Source organism: Haliotis cracherodii, unplaced genomic scaffold, assembly GCF_022045235.1.
Source record: "Haliotis cracherodii isolate W230 unplaced genomic scaffold, xgHalCrac1.p SCAF_5, whole genome shotgun sequence".
Classification (NCBI taxonomy): domain Eukaryota; kingdom Metazoa; phylum Mollusca; class Gastropoda; order Lepetellida; family Haliotidae; genus Haliotis; species Haliotis cracherodii.
The window spans coordinates 57,988,404-58,007,167 of record NW_027266308.1 but is presented as its reverse complement, the minus strand read 5'-3'; the positions used below and the strand labels follow the sequence as shown (position 1 = coordinate 58,007,167).

General features: G+C 44.1%; 1 protein-coding gene across 3 annotated transcripts in view; it reads right to left on the bottom strand.

Moving 5' to 3' along the window:
* LOC139443190 (TALPID3 protein-like) overlaps window positions 1–18,764 on the bottom strand; it is a 135,892-nt gene that overhangs the window by 4,549 nt on the left and 112,579 nt on the right. For 2 of the 3 annotated variants that reach the window (XM_071224150.1, XM_071224151.1), the window contains exons 13-26: window positions 17,259–17,331; window positions 15,624–15,809; window positions 14,322–14,460; window positions 12,607–12,759; window positions 11,721–11,938; window positions 11,491–11,616; window positions 10,575–10,700; window positions 9,225–9,463; window positions 7,547–7,674; window positions 6,076–6,311; window positions 3,329–3,605; window positions 2,324–2,621; window positions 1,552–1,829; window positions 891–967 (exon numbers count right to left, since the gene is read on the bottom strand). In XM_071224150.1, coding sequence (XP_071080251.1) covers window positions 891–967; window positions 1,552–1,829; window positions 2,324–2,621; window positions 3,329–3,605; window positions 6,076–6,311; window positions 7,547–7,674; window positions 9,225–9,463; window positions 10,575–10,700; window positions 11,491–11,616; window positions 11,721–11,938; window positions 12,607–12,759; window positions 14,322–14,460; window positions 15,624–15,809; window positions 17,259–17,331 — 2,554 coding nt within the window. The remainder of the gene's footprint in view (window positions 1–890; window positions 968–1,551; window positions 1,830–2,323; window positions 2,622–3,328; window positions 3,606–6,075; window positions 6,312–7,546; window positions 7,675–9,224; window positions 9,464–10,574; window positions 10,701–11,490; window positions 11,617–11,720; window positions 11,939–12,606; window positions 12,760–14,321; window positions 14,461–15,623; window positions 15,810–17,258; window positions 17,332–18,764) is intronic. The other variant, XM_071224152.1, reaches the window with a different exon arrangement.

Below are 18,764 nucleotides of genomic sequence, written 5' to 3'. Positions count from 1 at the left end.
ACATATATTCACAATGGTAACTGTTGTACAATAGGTTGGCTTTCTGTGCAGGTATGACAAACCTTTTCCTCAAAATGACAAAGACGTTCTCTCAAAACCTTGTCATGTTACACTGACCACTGTCAGAGAAGCTGTGAATGTAAAGGAGCACTGAGCTCTTGCTTCTACCTAGCTTTAGGTCAGTTACCCACCCCTGTCCATGTGCTGCATCGACCAATTACCATATTCGACGTAATAAGCGCCCCGCTCTAATAAGCGCCCACGCCGATATTTTCATATATATTGGCTAGTGAACAATCCCAATTAGCACCCTTCGAATTAATCAATGTACACAAGACTTATTTATTCGTGTGTTATATGCACCCTTAATTACGGGCAATTAAATTCTGGAAAAACATATTTGTCGTGTATAATACGCACAGAATTTCTTTTGTATCACTTCAGACTGTCAGCATAAACCACACAATTTACGATCTTTCAACTCTTTCACCAAATTTATATTCTAATAAGAGTCCCCTATTTCTAATTTTGAGAGCGCCCTGGGCGCTTATTATGTCGAATACGGTATCTATCTTAGATTTAGGTGCACATAGCGCAAAGAAGGAGAACCAGTCGTAAAAATGAGAATCACTTCCGTCTGACCTCACCATTCAAAACAAACAAACAAATGAAAGAGCCAGTCCATCCTTGATGTTTGAACCTAGGGATCTTTTAGCTCTTCACACTCTGAATTACAGATAAAACAATGTTACGATTTAGTTTCTCCGGAGAGTTAATCTGTATTTTCTGAGTTCATGAGTCATACTGTAAGTAAGCAAATTTCTAATATGTGTTCTCAGTTGACGTACATTTTACTACAGAAGTATTAAGTGTCTGCATCATCAACCTACCATGTCCAGGTCCTCGGTGTCGCGCAGTGTGCTGGCTGTACTTACATCTGCACGTCTCGCACCTCGCGGGCGGGCCACTGATTAATAAAAATGAAATGTCAGGAATGACAGCAAAATTTGTAGTGCCCCAAAAGTTGCAGTCTTATTCCAAAGCAATGCCACATCTCCCGGAAAATATGGCTCCCGATAACCCTTTAGAACATAGGCAAAGAGCTCAGTTACAAATTAAAATGATAGGTATTGAACCTACAGTGAGCCGTCCTAAAATTTCAAATCACAGTGGCTTTATTTCCAATATTTCTGCTGCATAGTTCACAAACACATGAAAAGATCTCCTGTATATAATGTTGAACAATCATACAGACAACGGTTCACAGGTGGCCAAGTCATCTGAGGCGCCACAATTCACTGTGCAGAGTTCCGTCCCTTGGGCATGCCAGAAACCTTTGATCCTGGTTTGAATCCCAGTTCGCCCAATTTATATTTCTACAAATTCTAGGTTTCACAGTACTAGAGCCAAGCTCGGGGGTTTCACGTGAGACCTGCATCACTTCGGGCTTTCCTCCCACATTAAGCTGACACGCCGTGATAAAACTGGAATAATGTTAAAAGCAGCGTTAAACCCAACTCACTCAATCACTCACTCACAAAGACGACCTACTTTCTTCATATGGGAACGGCGCTGCCTGCCCCTCGCTGCGACTCAGCAGCCACTGCCCCTCCGACACCGTCTCGTTGATGGTCTCCGTCATGCTGGTGACGGGCGAGGAACTGAAGTCAGACATCCCGGGACTTGGGGAGCGATGGCGCTGTGGGCTGGGTGAACGACGCTGAGGACTCGGAGAGCGACGGCCCTTTGGTGAGTGGCTAGCGGAAGAGAGGTCTCTATCGCTGAGAGACCGTAACAGACGTTCGCCTGGGTCCTCCGCAGTCGTCTCCCTAAAGAAGAGAGGCACATGATACATACCGTGCTGCACATTCAGTGCTATAAATATGGTTCATCATAAGGTTGAAACAGAAAAAATCAACCGTTTCTCTTGTTTCGACTTGTGTTGTGACTCATGTCATGTCATGTCATGTCGTCATGGCATATATCATATATATATATATTATGCAGTTTATTTGTTCCCTGACCAGTCGATCTGTATACATTCCAGTTATAATTCTCAACTCCCTGGGGATCATACAGTCATGCCACGCATGCACCAAGTCTGGCTACCTGAAGTCGGATCTTACCACAAGCATACTATATTTCTCCCAAATCTCCATGTTGCAATGACAAATCTTTTGATAGCATTTATGACTGTGACATTGAGAAACAGTTCATTTAACACTGTTACTAGCCCTTGACAAGACATGGACTAGCTTTCCTGAACACACAGTACAGCGGAAGAGAGGTCTCTATCGCTACAGTCCATGAAGTAGCTACTTACCCTGGCTGGTGATGGTCAGCCTGCTGGGGAGGTGGGACGTACTCTGGGTTCTCTTCTGGGAGGGGCGATGCTGGCTTGGGAGGAGTTACCCCTGTCGGCTCCTTGGGGGGCGGTGGGACTGGGGCTTGAGAGACAGGTGGTGGTGAGGTTGGTATGGTTACCTGCTGAGGTGGTGGGGATGGTGGGGGAGGTGAGATTGGCTCATCCTGGGGTAGTTCAGGGGGAGGGGTTGTGATGGGAGTGGCCACATCATGCCTTGAGTCTGGGAAGAAGCTTACATCCTCCGATCCTTGGACGCCTGAAGAGAACAATTGAAAATAATTAAGAGTTCACTTCTTTCTGTATTAATAAACACATTCCATTTCTTTGTTCTATGGACAACAAGGAATATTTGAATTATTTATAACCATCAATAATACCGAGTAAATACTTGATTGTGCACATGTTTCATGCTGACACAGCTACGAACAAGTTTAGGTCAGACAAACCAGTGGTTGATAGCATGAGCATCGACACAGCCACCTGATATGACAACACAATATCAGCCAGGTTGATATTGAAAGAAAGCCCGAAGTGATACAGGACTTAGAGGTTCCCAGAGTACGGGTACGGTGCCGACAAACCTAGAAACATAATCGGGGCAAACTGGAATTTGAACCTACAACCTACATCGCAGCGAATTGCGGCACCTTAGACGACTGGGCCACCTATGCCAACGTAAAATGTTGAGAGGATATAACAACAGTTATTCTTTTACAAAGACATTAAGCAGATAAGATTTTTAGGGAATTATGAGTTAGAATACACCCTCAGTGACTTCTGCTTGGCGACTAATTGGGTAGTCAATACCCGGTTACTTAATGAGTGCATGTTATTGTATCCTGGTGGGATGTTGCTCATAACGTCAATCACTGGTTTATCTGGTCCAGATTTGATTATTTACAGGTTGCTGTGAAACAGCAGAAATAATGCGGAGTGGAATGAAAAGAAAAGATAAGGTCTTACCTCTGAGCCGACGCAGCTCTTCACTGATGTCTAGCGAAACTGAAGTTTCTGGTTCGGACTCGGGCTCTGTAAGTGGCACCGCTGGGGTGACAGGTATCACTGGTGGGGGTGAAGACACAATACGTCGCTCACTCTCACGGAACATTCTTATCTCATCTACAGGAGAGCCGGTTGGAGTCATGGGAGGGGAGATAACTCTCACTGGTGACATCACAGGGCTCGTCTTTGGCGTAGGCTGCGGTGTTCTAATACGACCTTGACGAGGTGACTCCTGAAACTGATGACCAGGACTGGGTACAGAAATGCTACACCTTGAACATCAAATGTCTTGTAGATTGTATGGGTGAGCGAGTGGGTAGGAATGAGTGAGGGAGTATGCAGAGCTCCAGATAAGCTTTCGGTATTGTTGGTATTTTACCCATGCATTTTAAAATCATTGGGTATCAGTAATTCTATCTGGATATTCAAATTTCTGTTACCCACAAGTTTTTACACATGTGGGTATTTAAGTTAAATATTTAAAAACACTATTCATCTAGTCCCTGCAAACTGGTGTCGTGTGGGTTCGAGAGCTTTATAGGACTCAAAAATACCACGATACTTCAGCAAGAAAGTGTGATGGCAAATGATCATGATGTAACTGTCATCGTGGAGTTTAGCAAGGTTGACGGAATGCCCGTTTATAATTTCAAAATAAGTTGCTGATTTGCTAATCGAATACGCAGGGTTACCTCACAATATTTTGATGATACACACAAGCTTTATTTTTGTAGCGTATCTGTAATGTTCGTTGCGTATTTGATACGCTTGGATTTTATTTTAATGAGTATTTCTGGATTTCTGATGCGTATTTTACGCAGATACGCAGCTTATCTGGAGCTCTGGAATATGGTTTCATGCCACTTTTAGAACATTCCAGCACTATCATGGCAGGGGACACTGGCAATGGGCCCCACACATTGTACTCATGGGGAATCAAACCTGGGCCTTGGGCATGATGAGTAAACACTTTAACCACGAGGCTACCCGAACACTCAGTGAGTAGGAAAATCCACCTACAGAGCAATCTCGATTGGCTTCCCGATCATGTTCTCCGTCCATCATGTTGTTGCAGCATTATCCTTCTGTTCTCATTGTTTAACCTACTCACCTTAATCTCTTTGATCTATGCAATTGTTGTTACTGTTAATCCTCCACTTACTGCATATATTCTGAACTATGCTCATTATTCATCCTTGCATGACAACGGTACAAGGATCTATACTGAAACGTCGCCTTGACAGTAAATAAAGAAGTTGTTACCGTATTCAACGTAATAAGCGCCCAGGGCGCTCTCAAAATTAGAAATAGGGGACTCTTACTAGAATATTATTTTGGTGAAAAAAAACAAGAGTAAACAGGATAAATTTCGTGGTTTATGCTGACAGCCTGAAATGTTTATATACGACAGATATATTTTTCTAGAATTTAATTGCCCATAATTAAGCGTACATAACACACGAGTGCGTATTATACACGAATAAATAAGTCTTGTGAACATTGATCAATCGGAAGGGGTGCTAATTGGGATTGTTCACTAGCCAATATATTAACAAATATCGCCGTGGGCGCTTATTAGAGCGGGGCGCTTATAACGTCGAATACGGTATCCATAAATTATCTCTACTGTCAGTGAAATCTCATTAGTCTGGACCATGATAGACCGGAAACTGATTCTTCCGGACGATCCTCATAAGGAACAGCACTACCATGTGAAATTTGGAATGTGATTAAACTGGGCCACTTCGCCAGGATTTCATTTTGATTAACAAAGTTTCAGTGTATATCAGATGGAACACATACATAGTTGTCACTGATTGTATCCGTGTATCAGGTGATTGTACCCGTGTATCAGGTGATTGTACCTGTGTATCAGGTGATTGTACCTGTGTATCAGGTGATTGTACCTGTGTATCAGGTGATTGTACCCGTGTATCAGGTGATTGTACCTGTGTATCAGGTGATTGTACCTGTGTATCAGGTGATTGTACTCATGTATCAGGTGATTGTACCCGTGTATCAGGTGATTGTACCTGTGTATCAGGTGATTGTACTCATGTATCAGGTGATTGTATCCGTGTATCAGGTGATTGTACCTGTGTATCAGGTGATTGTACCCGTGTATCAGGTGATTGATGAATGAACCTCCACCCACCAGCCCGCCACCCCTATAGGTTGTATACAAACACTCTTGATGTACACAATAAGAGGACCACCGGATCCATCTGGTCAACTAACATAGGTTACTGGTGGCCTTCTTACCTGGAATCCCCACAGGGTCACAGATTTTTACATCTGTGGGAGTATCATACTGATTCAACGAAACTTGTGTCAGAATCCATGCAAGACAAATAGTCTGACTTTGGTTTTGCAAATAAGTATACCTCCCCCCTCACACAGCCTCTATCTACAATGTCGGAAAGTGATTGCAGCTCAAGGGAACATCATTTGATCCCTATAGTCCTTCCCTTTCACAGACAGTCAATAAGGTGTTTCACCCATAATGACATATACTGGATTTGTTGTCCAGAATTTGTTGTCCAGACCTATTATTTACAGGACACCATCCAACAACTAAAGTACTGCTGTGAGTGGCATTAATCAACAAACAATAAGGTGTCAATAACTTTTGTAATATTGTAAAAATTATCATTTTAGGAAACATGGATTTTACAGCCAAAATAGAAAATTATTTCACTCAGTGATACCTGTTGCCTGTAATCTTCTTCATATTCTTCCCCTGCGACGTTCTCCTCAGCATCCTCCTGCCTCCTTCCGTCACTGTCCCTCCATGCCAGTCCATCCTCCCGGCTGCGTTGACCCAGCATGACGGTGAGCTGCTCGGAGATGACCTCACGTACCAGAGCATTGACCAAATTGTTGTCTACAGGCTGACCGGCGTCCACAAACAGCTTCAGGCCAGTCTGACCGATGGTGTCCATCACTGGAGAGGAACAATCATCTCCAGTTGAGGAGGAAACAAAATGACGAAGGCTGACAGGACTGAGGATGCCAAACTGGACTGTGATATCAGCCTTACTGTGTATTGACACAAATCATTTCATAAACTGTCTTCATTATCAGTTATGTTGACATTATACAGTTCATCATTCAAACCTATCCTTTTATGGTGCCTTCTTGATATTTTTTTGTTTCATCACATAATGAAAAGATATCCACCTTATTCATTGGCTGAGAAGCAACGGTAATGAGTATTGACTCTCATAATTAACAGTATTGACTTGAGTTACTAAATGTAGAATAGGAGTTAACCAGAAATGGCATTCCTTAAACCTAAGCCAATCAGATGTCTCCGTTTGTTGGAACCTTCTAAAATTGTTTGGTATGTTAAATCTGCTTTTGTCTGTTTATTATAGAATAAAACAATCATAGACTTTATTTGAGGTCAATACCTGTTTTTATGGAAAGAAAGCAATATCGACCTCAGAATTTGAGGTATTGACCTCATATAAAATCTATGATTGTACAGTATCAGCTTTTGATTTTGAATGTCATATCATGATAAGAACTCATTCAGGCAAATTTACTCTGAAATAACATATTGGGATAAAAATCATGTCATTTCTCCTGGGTATTATTTAAGCCCTAAAAGTAACAACACTAATTATTACATTTACAAACTATACCTGTTTTTTCATTGGTTGAGAAAGGGTCACATGACCATCCTTAGAACACAGTATTGCCCTGAGACCCACCGTGCAGCAATCAAAACTGGAAATGCCCTTTGTGATTAAGCCAATGGACTCAAAGGAGAGAAATATTTTCAGCCAATCAGAGAGAGCGTAACATAATGCTTGTTGTGAAGCAGTATCAGTTATTAACAAGTCAAATTGAAATATTCTTGTTTTTCATATTATTGGATAAAACAATTACTGACCCCAATTCAGGCAATATTATGTTTTATGTACCCAAGAACTGATATTGACCGAGAAAAATGGTCATCAGTTTCCTGGGTCCATAAAATATATTTCCCCCATGAATGGTCAAAAATTGATAAATGTCATGTTCATCATAGACAATCTTCATGTTAAAACACTGACACAACTAAACTAATAAGGGTGTCTGTTGTCGTGCTAAGGCCACTGTCATATCAAGCCCTTTACCAGGTCAATAATATAAATACAGTATTCTTCCTAAAACAGTGTGACAGTAACCCACCCAGGAGAGACTCATCATCCACGCTGTCGTCGATGTGGACAGATGGCGCTGGTTCATGAGGGATGGGGTCGGCAGGTCGCAGTGGATATACTTCTGTCAGAACTCTAGCCATCAACTCCTGCTCGATCCTGTCAACAAGAGAGGGAAATATACACTTTCCTCCACACCTCATAGTATTTGGGTAAAACTGTACATTAATAAGACAACAATGTGACATTTGTGTGTGTGTTTATTGTTTGATGCCACAATCAGCAATATTCCAGCTATTTGACAGCAGACTGAACATAATTGTGTCTGGACCAGACAATCCAGTGGTCAATATTATGAGCACAAAGATCCACAAAGATGGGGTATGCTGATACGCCATCAACCAAGTCACCGATCCAGACCAACCAATTCATTAAGTCATCTCTTACAACCAGGATAGGTTCCTGGGGACCAATTCGAACACGGAATACCTGCAGCTTGACATTTGTTTATATATAGTTGGACTTGTATGGTTGAGACAACACCACTGCATCAACCCCCACTTACCACTGCATCAACTCCCACTCACCACTGCATCAGTCACTACTCACCACTGCACCATTCCCCACTCACCACTGTATCAGTCCCCACTCACCACTGCATCAGTCACTACTCACCACTGCATCAGCCCCTACTCACCACTGCATCAGCCCCCACTCACCACTGCATCAGTCCCTACTCACCACTGCATCAACCCCCACTCACCACTGTATCAGTCCCCACTCACCACTGCATCAACCCCCACTCACCACTGTATCAGTCCCCACTCACCACTGCATCAGTCCCTACTCACCACTGTATCAGTCCCCACTCACCACTGCATCAGTCCCCACTCACCACTGTATCAGTCCCCACTCACCACTGCATCAGTCCCTACTCACCACAGCATCAGCCCCTACTCACCACTGCATCAGCCCCCACTCACCACTGCATCAGTCCCTACTCACCACTGCATCAGTCCCCACTCACCACTGCATCAGTCCCTACTCACCACTGCATCAGTCCCCACTCACCACTGCATCAGTCCCCACTCACCACTGCATCAACCCCCACTCACCACTGCATCAGTCCCCACTCACCACTGCATCAGTCCCTACTCACCACTGCATCAGTCCCCACTCACCACTGTATCAGTCCCCACTCACCACTGCATCAGTCCCTACTCACCACTGCATCAGCCCCTACTCACCACTGCATCAACCCCCACTCACCACTGCATCAGTCCCCACTCACCACTGCATCAGTCCGCACTCAACACTGCATCAGCCCCCACTCACCACTGCATCAGTCCCCACTCACCACTGCATCAGTCCCCACTCACCACTGTATCAGTCCCCACTCACCACTGCATCAACCCCCACTCACCACTGCATCAGTCCCCACTCACCACTGCATCAGTCCCCACTCACCACTGCATCAGTCCCTACTCACCACTGCATCAGTCCCCACTCACCACTGCATCAGTCACTACTCACCACTGCATCAGTCACTACTCACCACTGCATCAGCCCCCACTCACCACTGCATCAGTCCCCACTCACCACTGCATCAGTCCCCACTCACCACTGCATCAGCCCCCACTCACCACTGCATCAGTCCCCACTCACCACTGCATCAGTCCCTACTCACCACTGCATCAACCCCCACTCACCACTGCAAAGCCTTGTTCTGCACGATGTCCCTCTGTCTCAGGTCCTCTGCCAGCACATCAGAGGTGACCTGTGACTCCAGCTTCATGGACTGGGGGAGTCTTGCCACGGGGGGTGGGAACTCTGGCCCATACGGCTCCGGTTCAGCTGGAGGCTGGTGTCCTGGTAGAGCAATACCGACCCCAGACTGGTCGAAATCTTCTTCCTCCTCCTCCTCCTCTTCCTCCTCCTCATCTTCACTCTGGATATCAGCACCACATGCATATAGGCAATACCCAATAGCAATATGCTAAAAAAATCTTTACTCTTGTTAACTTTAAAGGAAGACATCAAGCAATATCCTAAGACTGGAAGACCTAAAGTTTCACATGACCTTATTACATTGCAGTGGATTCCCTTTTGCATATGATGCCACCCTGTTATGTGTGAAAAAGCATGTGATGTTAAAAATAACACAACAGTGTAAGCCTCGTCTTGGGATTAAACAGCAACTGGAATGAGTGCTTGACGGTTTTTACCATGATTTCAACCTCATCCTTGAGATCCCCACCGAGATGATCCTAGGTGACTAAGCCTCCAACATCAGCCTATTCTCAACAGTCAGTATAACATTTTTGATCATGCTACTGATGCTTGCATTCCATGCTGCATTGGTAAAGGCACTTTGATGGTGGTGTATATATATTATATACCATGAAGTCTATAGATAGAAAGACCAACATCCCTCACATGAAGGGTGTGTGATTTGATGACCCCTTTGTCCATGGATAGGATTTAATGGTGGTGATTCTACCAGGGGGAACAGCATGTGGTAGTAGAGGAAGAGATGCCATTCCCTTTGGGGTTGTCTCCCTTTATCAGATGACTGAGGTGAAATTGGGCTTAACGTCGTGTCCAAGATTATTGCACTCACATAGCGACGTGCATGCACGTGTGTGTGTGTGTGTGTGTGTGTGTGTGTGTGTGTGTGTGTGTGTGTGTGTGTGTGTGTGTGTGTGTGTGTGTGTGTTGTGTGAGATACCATGCTGCAGTTTAACATGAATACCCCACTGAGACACAGTATACTGACTCCGAGCCGACCAGTCCTTGTTTTAGCCCCTTAATGCCGAGCGCCAGACAGGGTAACAACAAGTACCATCTTTTAACGTCTATTGGTATGACGCAGCTGGGGATCGAACCCTGACCTTCCGCTCTACCACTAGACCACGGAGTCGGTCTGTAATGGTGGTGATTCTACCATGGGGAATAGCATGCGGTAGCAGAGGTGGAGGTGCCATTTCCTTTGGGGTTGTCTCCCTTTATCAGATGACTCGGGGTGGTCAAACAGGGGTCTGCGGGGGACAGTTACATACCCTCTGTTGCCGGTAGCGATAGGAGGTGTCAAACTGGGATCTCCTGGGTGACTGAGGAGACTGAATGTACACCTCACGCTGAACTGATGTCTCGGACGTGCTGTCAATGTCAACAGGGGGAAGCACCTAAAAAACACAAAAATGTTTTGATTATTTAACAACAGTCAGTATAACATTTTTGATCATGCTACTGATGCTTGCATTCCATGCTGCATTGGTAAAGGCACTTTGATGGTGGTGTATATATATTATATACCATGAAGTCTATAGATAGAAAGACCAACATCCCTCACATGAAGGGTGTGTGATTTGATGACCCCTTTGTCCATGGATAGGATTTAATGGTGGTGATTCTACCAGGGGGAATAGCATGTGGTAGTAGAGGAAGAGATGCCATTCCCTTTGGGGTTGTCTCCCTTTATCAGATGACTGAGGTGAAATTGGGCTTAACGTCGTGTCCAAGATTATTGCACTCACATAGCGACGTGCATGCACGTGTGTGTGTGTGTGTGTGTGTGTGTGTGTGTGTGTGTGTGTGTGTGTGTGTGTGTGTGTGTGTGTGTGTGTGTGTGTGTTGTGTGAGATACCATGCTGCAGTTTAACATGAATACCCCACTGAGACACAGTATACTGACTCCGAGCCGACCAGTCCTTGTTTTAGCCCCTTAATGCCGAGCGCCAGACAGGGTAACAACAAGTACCATCTTTTAACGTCTATTGGTATGACGCAGCTGGGGATCGAACCCTGACCTTCCGCTCTACCACTAGACCACGGAGTCGGTCTGTAATGGTGGTGATTTTACCATGGGGAATAGCATGCGGTAGCAGAGGTGGGTGCCATTTCCTTTGGGGTTGTCTCCCTTTATCAGATGACTGGGGGTGGTCAAACAGGGGTCTGCGGGGGACAGTTACATACCCTCTGTTGCCGGTAGCGATAGGAGGTGTCAAACTGGGATCTCCTGGGTGACTGAGGAGACTGAATGTACACCTCACGCTGAACTGATGTCTCGGACGTGCTGTCAATGTCAACAGGGGGAAGCACCTATAAAACACAAAAATGTTTTGATTATATAATCATAAAACTTGGTCTTACCTTCAGTAGGATATTTGCATGATTCCCTGAATCTCAGTTCCACACTGACCCACCTGCTTGCTTAGTTCAGGGGACCTCTCAGGCTTCTCTTCCTCTGTTGGGATGGCTACCATGGCAACATTAGTGCCTGCAGTTACCAGTGGTTTCACAGGAGGAGGCACAAAGGATGATGCTGCAGATGAAGGTCCAGGTTGTGGCATTCTCAGTCCGGGTTCGAGTCTTGGTTTCTGTAGTGGGATGGCCATTGGTACAAGCTGTCCAGGAACCGGAGCTGAGGAAGACGAAGGATGACATACTGATGGCATACTCTACAGTGAGTGAGTTGGGTTTAATGCCGCATTTAACAGTATTCCAGTAATATCACGGCGTGTCAGCTTAACGTGGGAGGAAAGCCCCAAATGATGCAGGTCTCAGACGTTTACCACTTCGTTGAACCCATGGCATACTTTACAGGACTGCATACTGCAATACACTTTTTCAAACGATACATAACGCAATATTCTCTCCAGTGATGTGGTATAATGGGTCAAAAATATATGACAACTTTCTTTATTATTTGTACCTCTTATCCTCATATGACAACTTTCTTTATTATTTGTACCTCTTATCCTCAAATTTACACAGAAATTCATTCACAAATTAAATTTACTTTCGGAATTGATTGACAAATGCGGATCTGCATGTACGATCAGCGTCAATCACTGTTAAACACTTCACCTCCCGAAATATGGTAATAAGTATTGCAATACAGATAATTTGAAATAATACTTTATGTGCACATTACATAGATTTACTATCCAGTGTCAGGGCTGAAGTAATACTTACATGCATTACTGACAGCTAGGGGTATGTATCCAGTGTCAGGGCTGAAGTAATACTTACATGCATTACTGACAGCTAGGGGTATGTATCCAGTGTCAGGGCTGAAGTAATACTTACATGCATTACTGACAGCTAGGGGTATGTATCCAGTGTCAGGGCTGAAGTAATACTGTCTTGGAGCAGACACAGGGCCTGCCTGTGGGTGTGGATGGATGGCGGACTTGGCAACTGATTTTATCGTTTGAGTCTTGGAAGATTTCACATCTGTTCCTGCAAACAGAGCTAGTATCATTCACTGTTTGAGCACACAAGGTTGTTAATGGTTGCAGTTACTGAATTTGTAAATGGATTGCTTGTCCTTAATCACATACGAGGGGGGATAAAAAGTTTCGAGCCTAGCATTAACGGAACTGAAATATTCTCGTGAGCTTTAAATATTTTATAATATTGTCTCTTGCAGTTGAGTAGACTTGTTCCTTCTCTTCTCCAGACTGATATCCCTGTTTTGTGGACGTTCAAATCTGGGCTGTCAACCAGCCCTCCATGGCAGCAACCAATTGTTGGTTCAATTGTTTTCTTCAAATTTGAAAACAAGATGTAGTGAAGATGGTGCAGAGGGGAGAAGCTTGTACAGACATTCCCACCCAGCAGCCACTGCAACATGACTGGTGTGAAGTGGAGCAGTGTCCTGGTGGCGGAGAGCAGTGTCCTGGTGGCGGAGAGCAGTGTCCTGGTGGCGGAGAGCAGTGTCCTGGTGGCGGAGAGCAGTGTCCTAGTGGCGGAGAGCCATGTCCTGGTGGCGGAGAGCAGTGTCCTGGTGGCAGAGAGCAGTGTCCTGGTGGCTGAGAGCAGTGTCCTGGTGGCGGAGAGCAGTGTCCTTGGATCGAGAGCACCATGGTGAATATTGCTGTGACACTTCCATTTGACAGACTTGTGCAGTCTATTCAATCAGTTGGCATAATATTCACCATTCATAGTAAATCTGTTTTTTTTCTAGGTTTTAGAAGACCCAAGTGTTTCTGCTCCTTGTTTGCTCTCGGGATCAAAGTCTTGCTTTCATTTCACCTGCTAGTGTTCTAGGAGCCCATCAGACAAACCTTTGACATGTAGATGTTCATGAAGGATTGTTTCTACTCATCCACACAAGAAGCCTGTGGTCTCCTCCAACTTCTGTAATGCACCTGTTATTCAGGACCAGGGTGTGGACAGCATCCATGTTTTCTTGTGTGGTGCTTCCCCCACAGCAATGTCATCTCTCCAACTCTGATGGGGCAGTCTTCCCGTAAACAGGATGCAAACCTTCGTCAATAGTCTTTGGTGATCGATTCTTCAGGTTAAAACATTGTTAGATGCTCCATACTTAATACTATCCATCCAAATGCTAAGGAGGGGTGTACATCACTGTCAAAGGGCAGCAAGACACTGGACTGACACACACCAACTTGTGAAATCTGACTCAACTTACATGGTCAATACTAATACATGTCACACCTAAGCATAACAACAACCAAGAAAAGCCAGGCTCCAAAGTTTCAGATATCCCTTATATCTCCCCCAAAAGCTCTATTTGAAGCATAATTGCTATTCGATTTAAGAATTATCTTTAAAATCTCAGCTTTTGACATAGGGGACTTGAACCAGATCACTTAAACTAGACTTCTGACACTATGGGCTGTTTATGAACTGATGTTGGTGGACTTCCTTCATCTGATCCCGTCCGATTATCTGACTGCAGGGTTAACTAGGGGGTTACAGTGATACCTTTGACCGATGCAGCAGGTGACCCCCACGATTATCTGACAGCAGGGTTAACTAGGGGGTTACAGTGATACCTTTGACAGATGCAGCATGTGGTGCACGGCGACACTTGGTGCTGCTCTGGTAGTGATGAGATTCTTTAACTGTTGTTCTGGTCTTCTGGCTTGGAGCCTTTCCATAGATCTTAGTCAAGTAATCTGTCCCATTAGTAGTCTGAAGCATAAGGTAACAAAATAATATTTAACTTACCTTGCACATGAATGTCAGATTCTGATTGGCGGAGACCCATCGTATTATTTTCACTGTTCCCTGGTAACATGGATGGTCCATTTCTCCTGTTGCCCACTCAAACTACCGAACTGTTGGCATTACATCTGCCACATACAAACTGCAATTTTGTGTCTCGAATGAATGATGCATAACATCATTCCCCGGGTATTTACAATATTTTCCAAAAATAAATAGGTCTATTGGGAATATTTGTTATTTCCTGTTGTGTGGAAATAAACGAAGTGGATAAATGCTTGTGTGTACTTTTATCTATTCTGACAAAGGCATACATTCATAAGACATACCTGCTACATAACTAGATGTGTGGTAGAGCTACAGAAAAGCTTTTGGTTATTTGGGTATTTTACCCAGGGGTTTGATTTTGATTGGGTATCCACAAGTTTTAGAGGCTTTTCAAAGTATTTTTACCCACCTTTTACTTAAAACCTGTTTTGTTACAATCCCTGTAAATCAATTGAAACTATGTGAATAGTAGTATACCTGTCTGTGTCTGCTTGTGGCTCGATCCGGTTTTACACTTTCTGAGCAGACGCTCTATCCACAAGACTGACTTTGGATAATACTATGGCTGACAGCTGCAATGTTCTCATTAAAAACATGACACCTGGCCAGGCCAACCAGTGGTTGATGTCAGTGTATGAACACACACACTCAACTAGATCAAACACTGTGACACTTTTCAGCAATCCTCATTTCAGTCAGTACGACAAGTATAAAGGATGTGCTATGCCATGACAGATAAACTATAGTAATAAAACAACAACTTCTTTTGAGTAGTATACGTGGGAAGTGACGTGCCCTGTCCATGTGCCATGCGTGCAGTTCCGGGGTGAGACCCGTGAAGATCGGGTAGAGAATAGGTCTTCAGCAACCCATGCTTGCTATAAAAGGCAACTACGCTTGTCGTAAGAGGCAACAATCGGGATCGTATCCCAATTACGTAGATCGATGCTCATAATGTCAGTCTCTGGATTTTACAGACCACCATTATGTACTGGAATATTGCTGAGTGCGTTGTAAACAACAAACAAACAAACAAAAATGCCTGAATTGTAAACTGAAATTACAAGAAGGGTATTACCTACCTTGCTTTGAGAACCTATCTTCTGCTTCTCTGTCATCCCGATCTGAGCTTTCTTCATGCCAGTGTCAACTCTAGCTTGACCTTGACCCCTGACACTAGTCCTGATTGGCTGAGATTTCCCACCTCCTTTAGCAGCAGTTATGTTCTTCTTGGCCTCCATGTTGATGAGCTCCAGGTGAACTTCTCGCTGTCAGGTGTAACATGGCTGTTGTTAACACTGGTGTAGCTCTAATCTCATTAAAATCAGATCTTAGTTCTCGCTACTGATAAACAAAGATCTGAAGACATCCCATTAGAGGTCAAGTCAGAACGACCTTTCATCTGACCAATCAGAGCGTCGCTTACCAGATTATGAAAGTGACAGTCGGAATGTGATTTCTAAACATGCAACCTCGAAAATTTTAACATGGGGTATTCGGAACGATAGTTACGGGTTTAACAACTGAATCCTTACAATCTAGACCATATATTAGCCATTTCAGAATTTTTTGTTTGTTCAGGTTTCAAATTTGTAATCGAGAATTTGTCAAAATATGTTTCGAAACGTAGTCGCCAATTTGAAATTAGTGCCGTAAAGCACGAGAAAGTTGCCTTCTAATTGGTCATTCCATTGGTCGGTCAAAGTTCGCACATGGTCGGTCTGATGTGACCCGTAATGGGATGTCCTCAGATCTTTGGTTCAGTGGTAGCAAGAACTGAGGACTGATTTTAATGAGATTGGTGTAGTTCACAGCTGTTAGTCAGGCTAGCGATTGTGACAAAAGGTTCTATATATAACAGGGATCTGTTATAATGAATATAAGTCTTAAAAAAAAGCAGGATTTTACCTAAAATATCACATCAGATTATATATTTCTCCCAAAAGGTTAAGGATCACCCGATTCTTTCACACTACTGTAGTTAATATGTAATGCCTTGTAGGGCTGGGATGAGTCCAAATTTAATAGCCGGGTACCCAACCCCCTATTACCCGACCCTACCCGGGTACCCAACCCCCTATTACCCGACCCTACCCGGGTACCCACCCCCTATTACCCGACCCAACCCGGGTACCCGCTGTAGGTCCCAAGAGATAGGTACAAAATTTCCAATTGAGAAATGTTTGACCGTACTCCTGTCAAAAATGTATTTAGATACACGTAAACAGATCTGGTCATGCATACACTGAAGTTGACAGAAGTTTTATCTTTATGCAAACATATAAAGTCAGAAGGAATGTGTGCATGGTCAGAAAGAAATGTGAACATTTGCCACTTATAGTGTAACCATAGACTTCTAGATAATTTTTGCAATTAAGCAATATAAACTCGTCACTAACCACGGGTCTGGATAGTCCTGTAGGTACAAGGGTCTTAATCAGTACCCATCCGACCTGAGTACTCGAGTTATCCGTCCCAGCCCTAACACAGACAGATGAACTATAGTAATATAAAAGAAGCAGGAAATCCTGAACTTTTTTTCTGTAGTATTGAAAACATTAACGCTAGGCCTAAAACATACCTGAGCTTGAATAAAGTAACAAGATTTTCAGAACGCCTTCAACATGAAACGTGTAACTAAGTTATGATTGTGATACTGGATGGATCTTTAATCATCAATGTGAGCTGGGGATGTTTTTCTGTAGAGTTTAACTCACATCAATCTCCTTCTGTAGAGATGAAATACAGCCGTCCACGACGTGCATGATACGAGCACGTTCCTTCACAGTGCTGCAACACAGTGGTCTCGTGGTCAGTACGTGTTGAAACATATATACAAGTAACTCATTAAATAACAGAAAGATAATGTTACATAGAGCTAATGCCTCAAGATAGCTCCGTTCAGGTTGGTAAATTTATTTTTGAAAAAATTGCTGCTGAAGGATCTGAATAGGACATGTTTAGGCGTTTCCGTGGAAACATCAACGCCTGAGAATGTAAAATGTCTGGCCAAACAGTATCACACAAAAAGATGTATACTAGTTACTTTAAAACTGGTACATCTACAATAGTAATTCATATAATGCACTCATAAGGACACTGAAGCCTTGGCGTCATGTTAAGACCCTCTTACCTAATCTGTGATCACAAGGGACTGACCTTTAAGTCACTGTAGGCCTTGGCGTCATGTTAAGACCCTCTTACCTAATCTGTGATCACATGGGACTGACCTTTAAGTCACTGTAGGCCTTGGCGTCATGTTAAGACCCTCTTACCTAATCTGTGATCACATGGGACTGACCTTTAAGTCACTGTAGGCCTTGGCGTCATGTTAAGACCCTCTTACCTAATCTGTGATCACATGGAACTGACCTCTAGGACACTGTGGGCCAACTCACCTGTCCTGTGATAGAGTCTAGGACACTGTAGGCCAACTCACCTGTCCTGTGATAGAGCCTAGGACACTGTAGGTTAATCACCAGTCCTGTGATAGAGTCTAGGACACTGTTTGCCAACTCACCAGTCCTGTGATAGAGCCTAGGACACTGTATGCCAACTCACCTGTCCTGTGATAGAGTCTAGGACACTGTAGGCCAACTCACCTGTCCTGTGAAAGAGTCTAGGACACTGTATGCCAACTCACCTGTCCTGTGATAGAGTCTAGGACACTGTAGGCCAACTCACCTGTCCTGTGATAGAGTCTAGGACACTGTAGGCCAACTCACCTGTCCTGTGAAAGCGTCTAGGACACTGTAGACCAACTCACCTGTCCTGTGAAAGAGTCTAGGACACTGTATGCAAACTCACCTGTCCTGTGATAGAGTCTAGGACACTGTAGGCCAACTCACCTGTCCTGTGAAAGAGTCTAGGACACTGTAGACCAACTCACCTGTCCTGTGAAAAGAGTCTAGGACACTGTAGACCCACTCACCTGTCCTGTGACAGAGTCTAGGACACTGTAGGCCAACTCACCTGTCCTGTGATAGAGTCTAAGACACTGTAGACCAACTCACCTGTCCTGTGACAGAGTCTAGGACACTGTAGGCCAACTCACCAGTCCTGTGATAGAGTCTAGGACACTGTAGGCCAACTCACCTGTCCTGTGATAGAGTCTAGGACACTGTAGACCAACTCACCTGTCCTGTGAAAAGAGTCTAGGACACTGTAGACCCACTCACCTGTCCTGTGACAGAGTCTAGGACACTGTAGACCCACTCACCTGT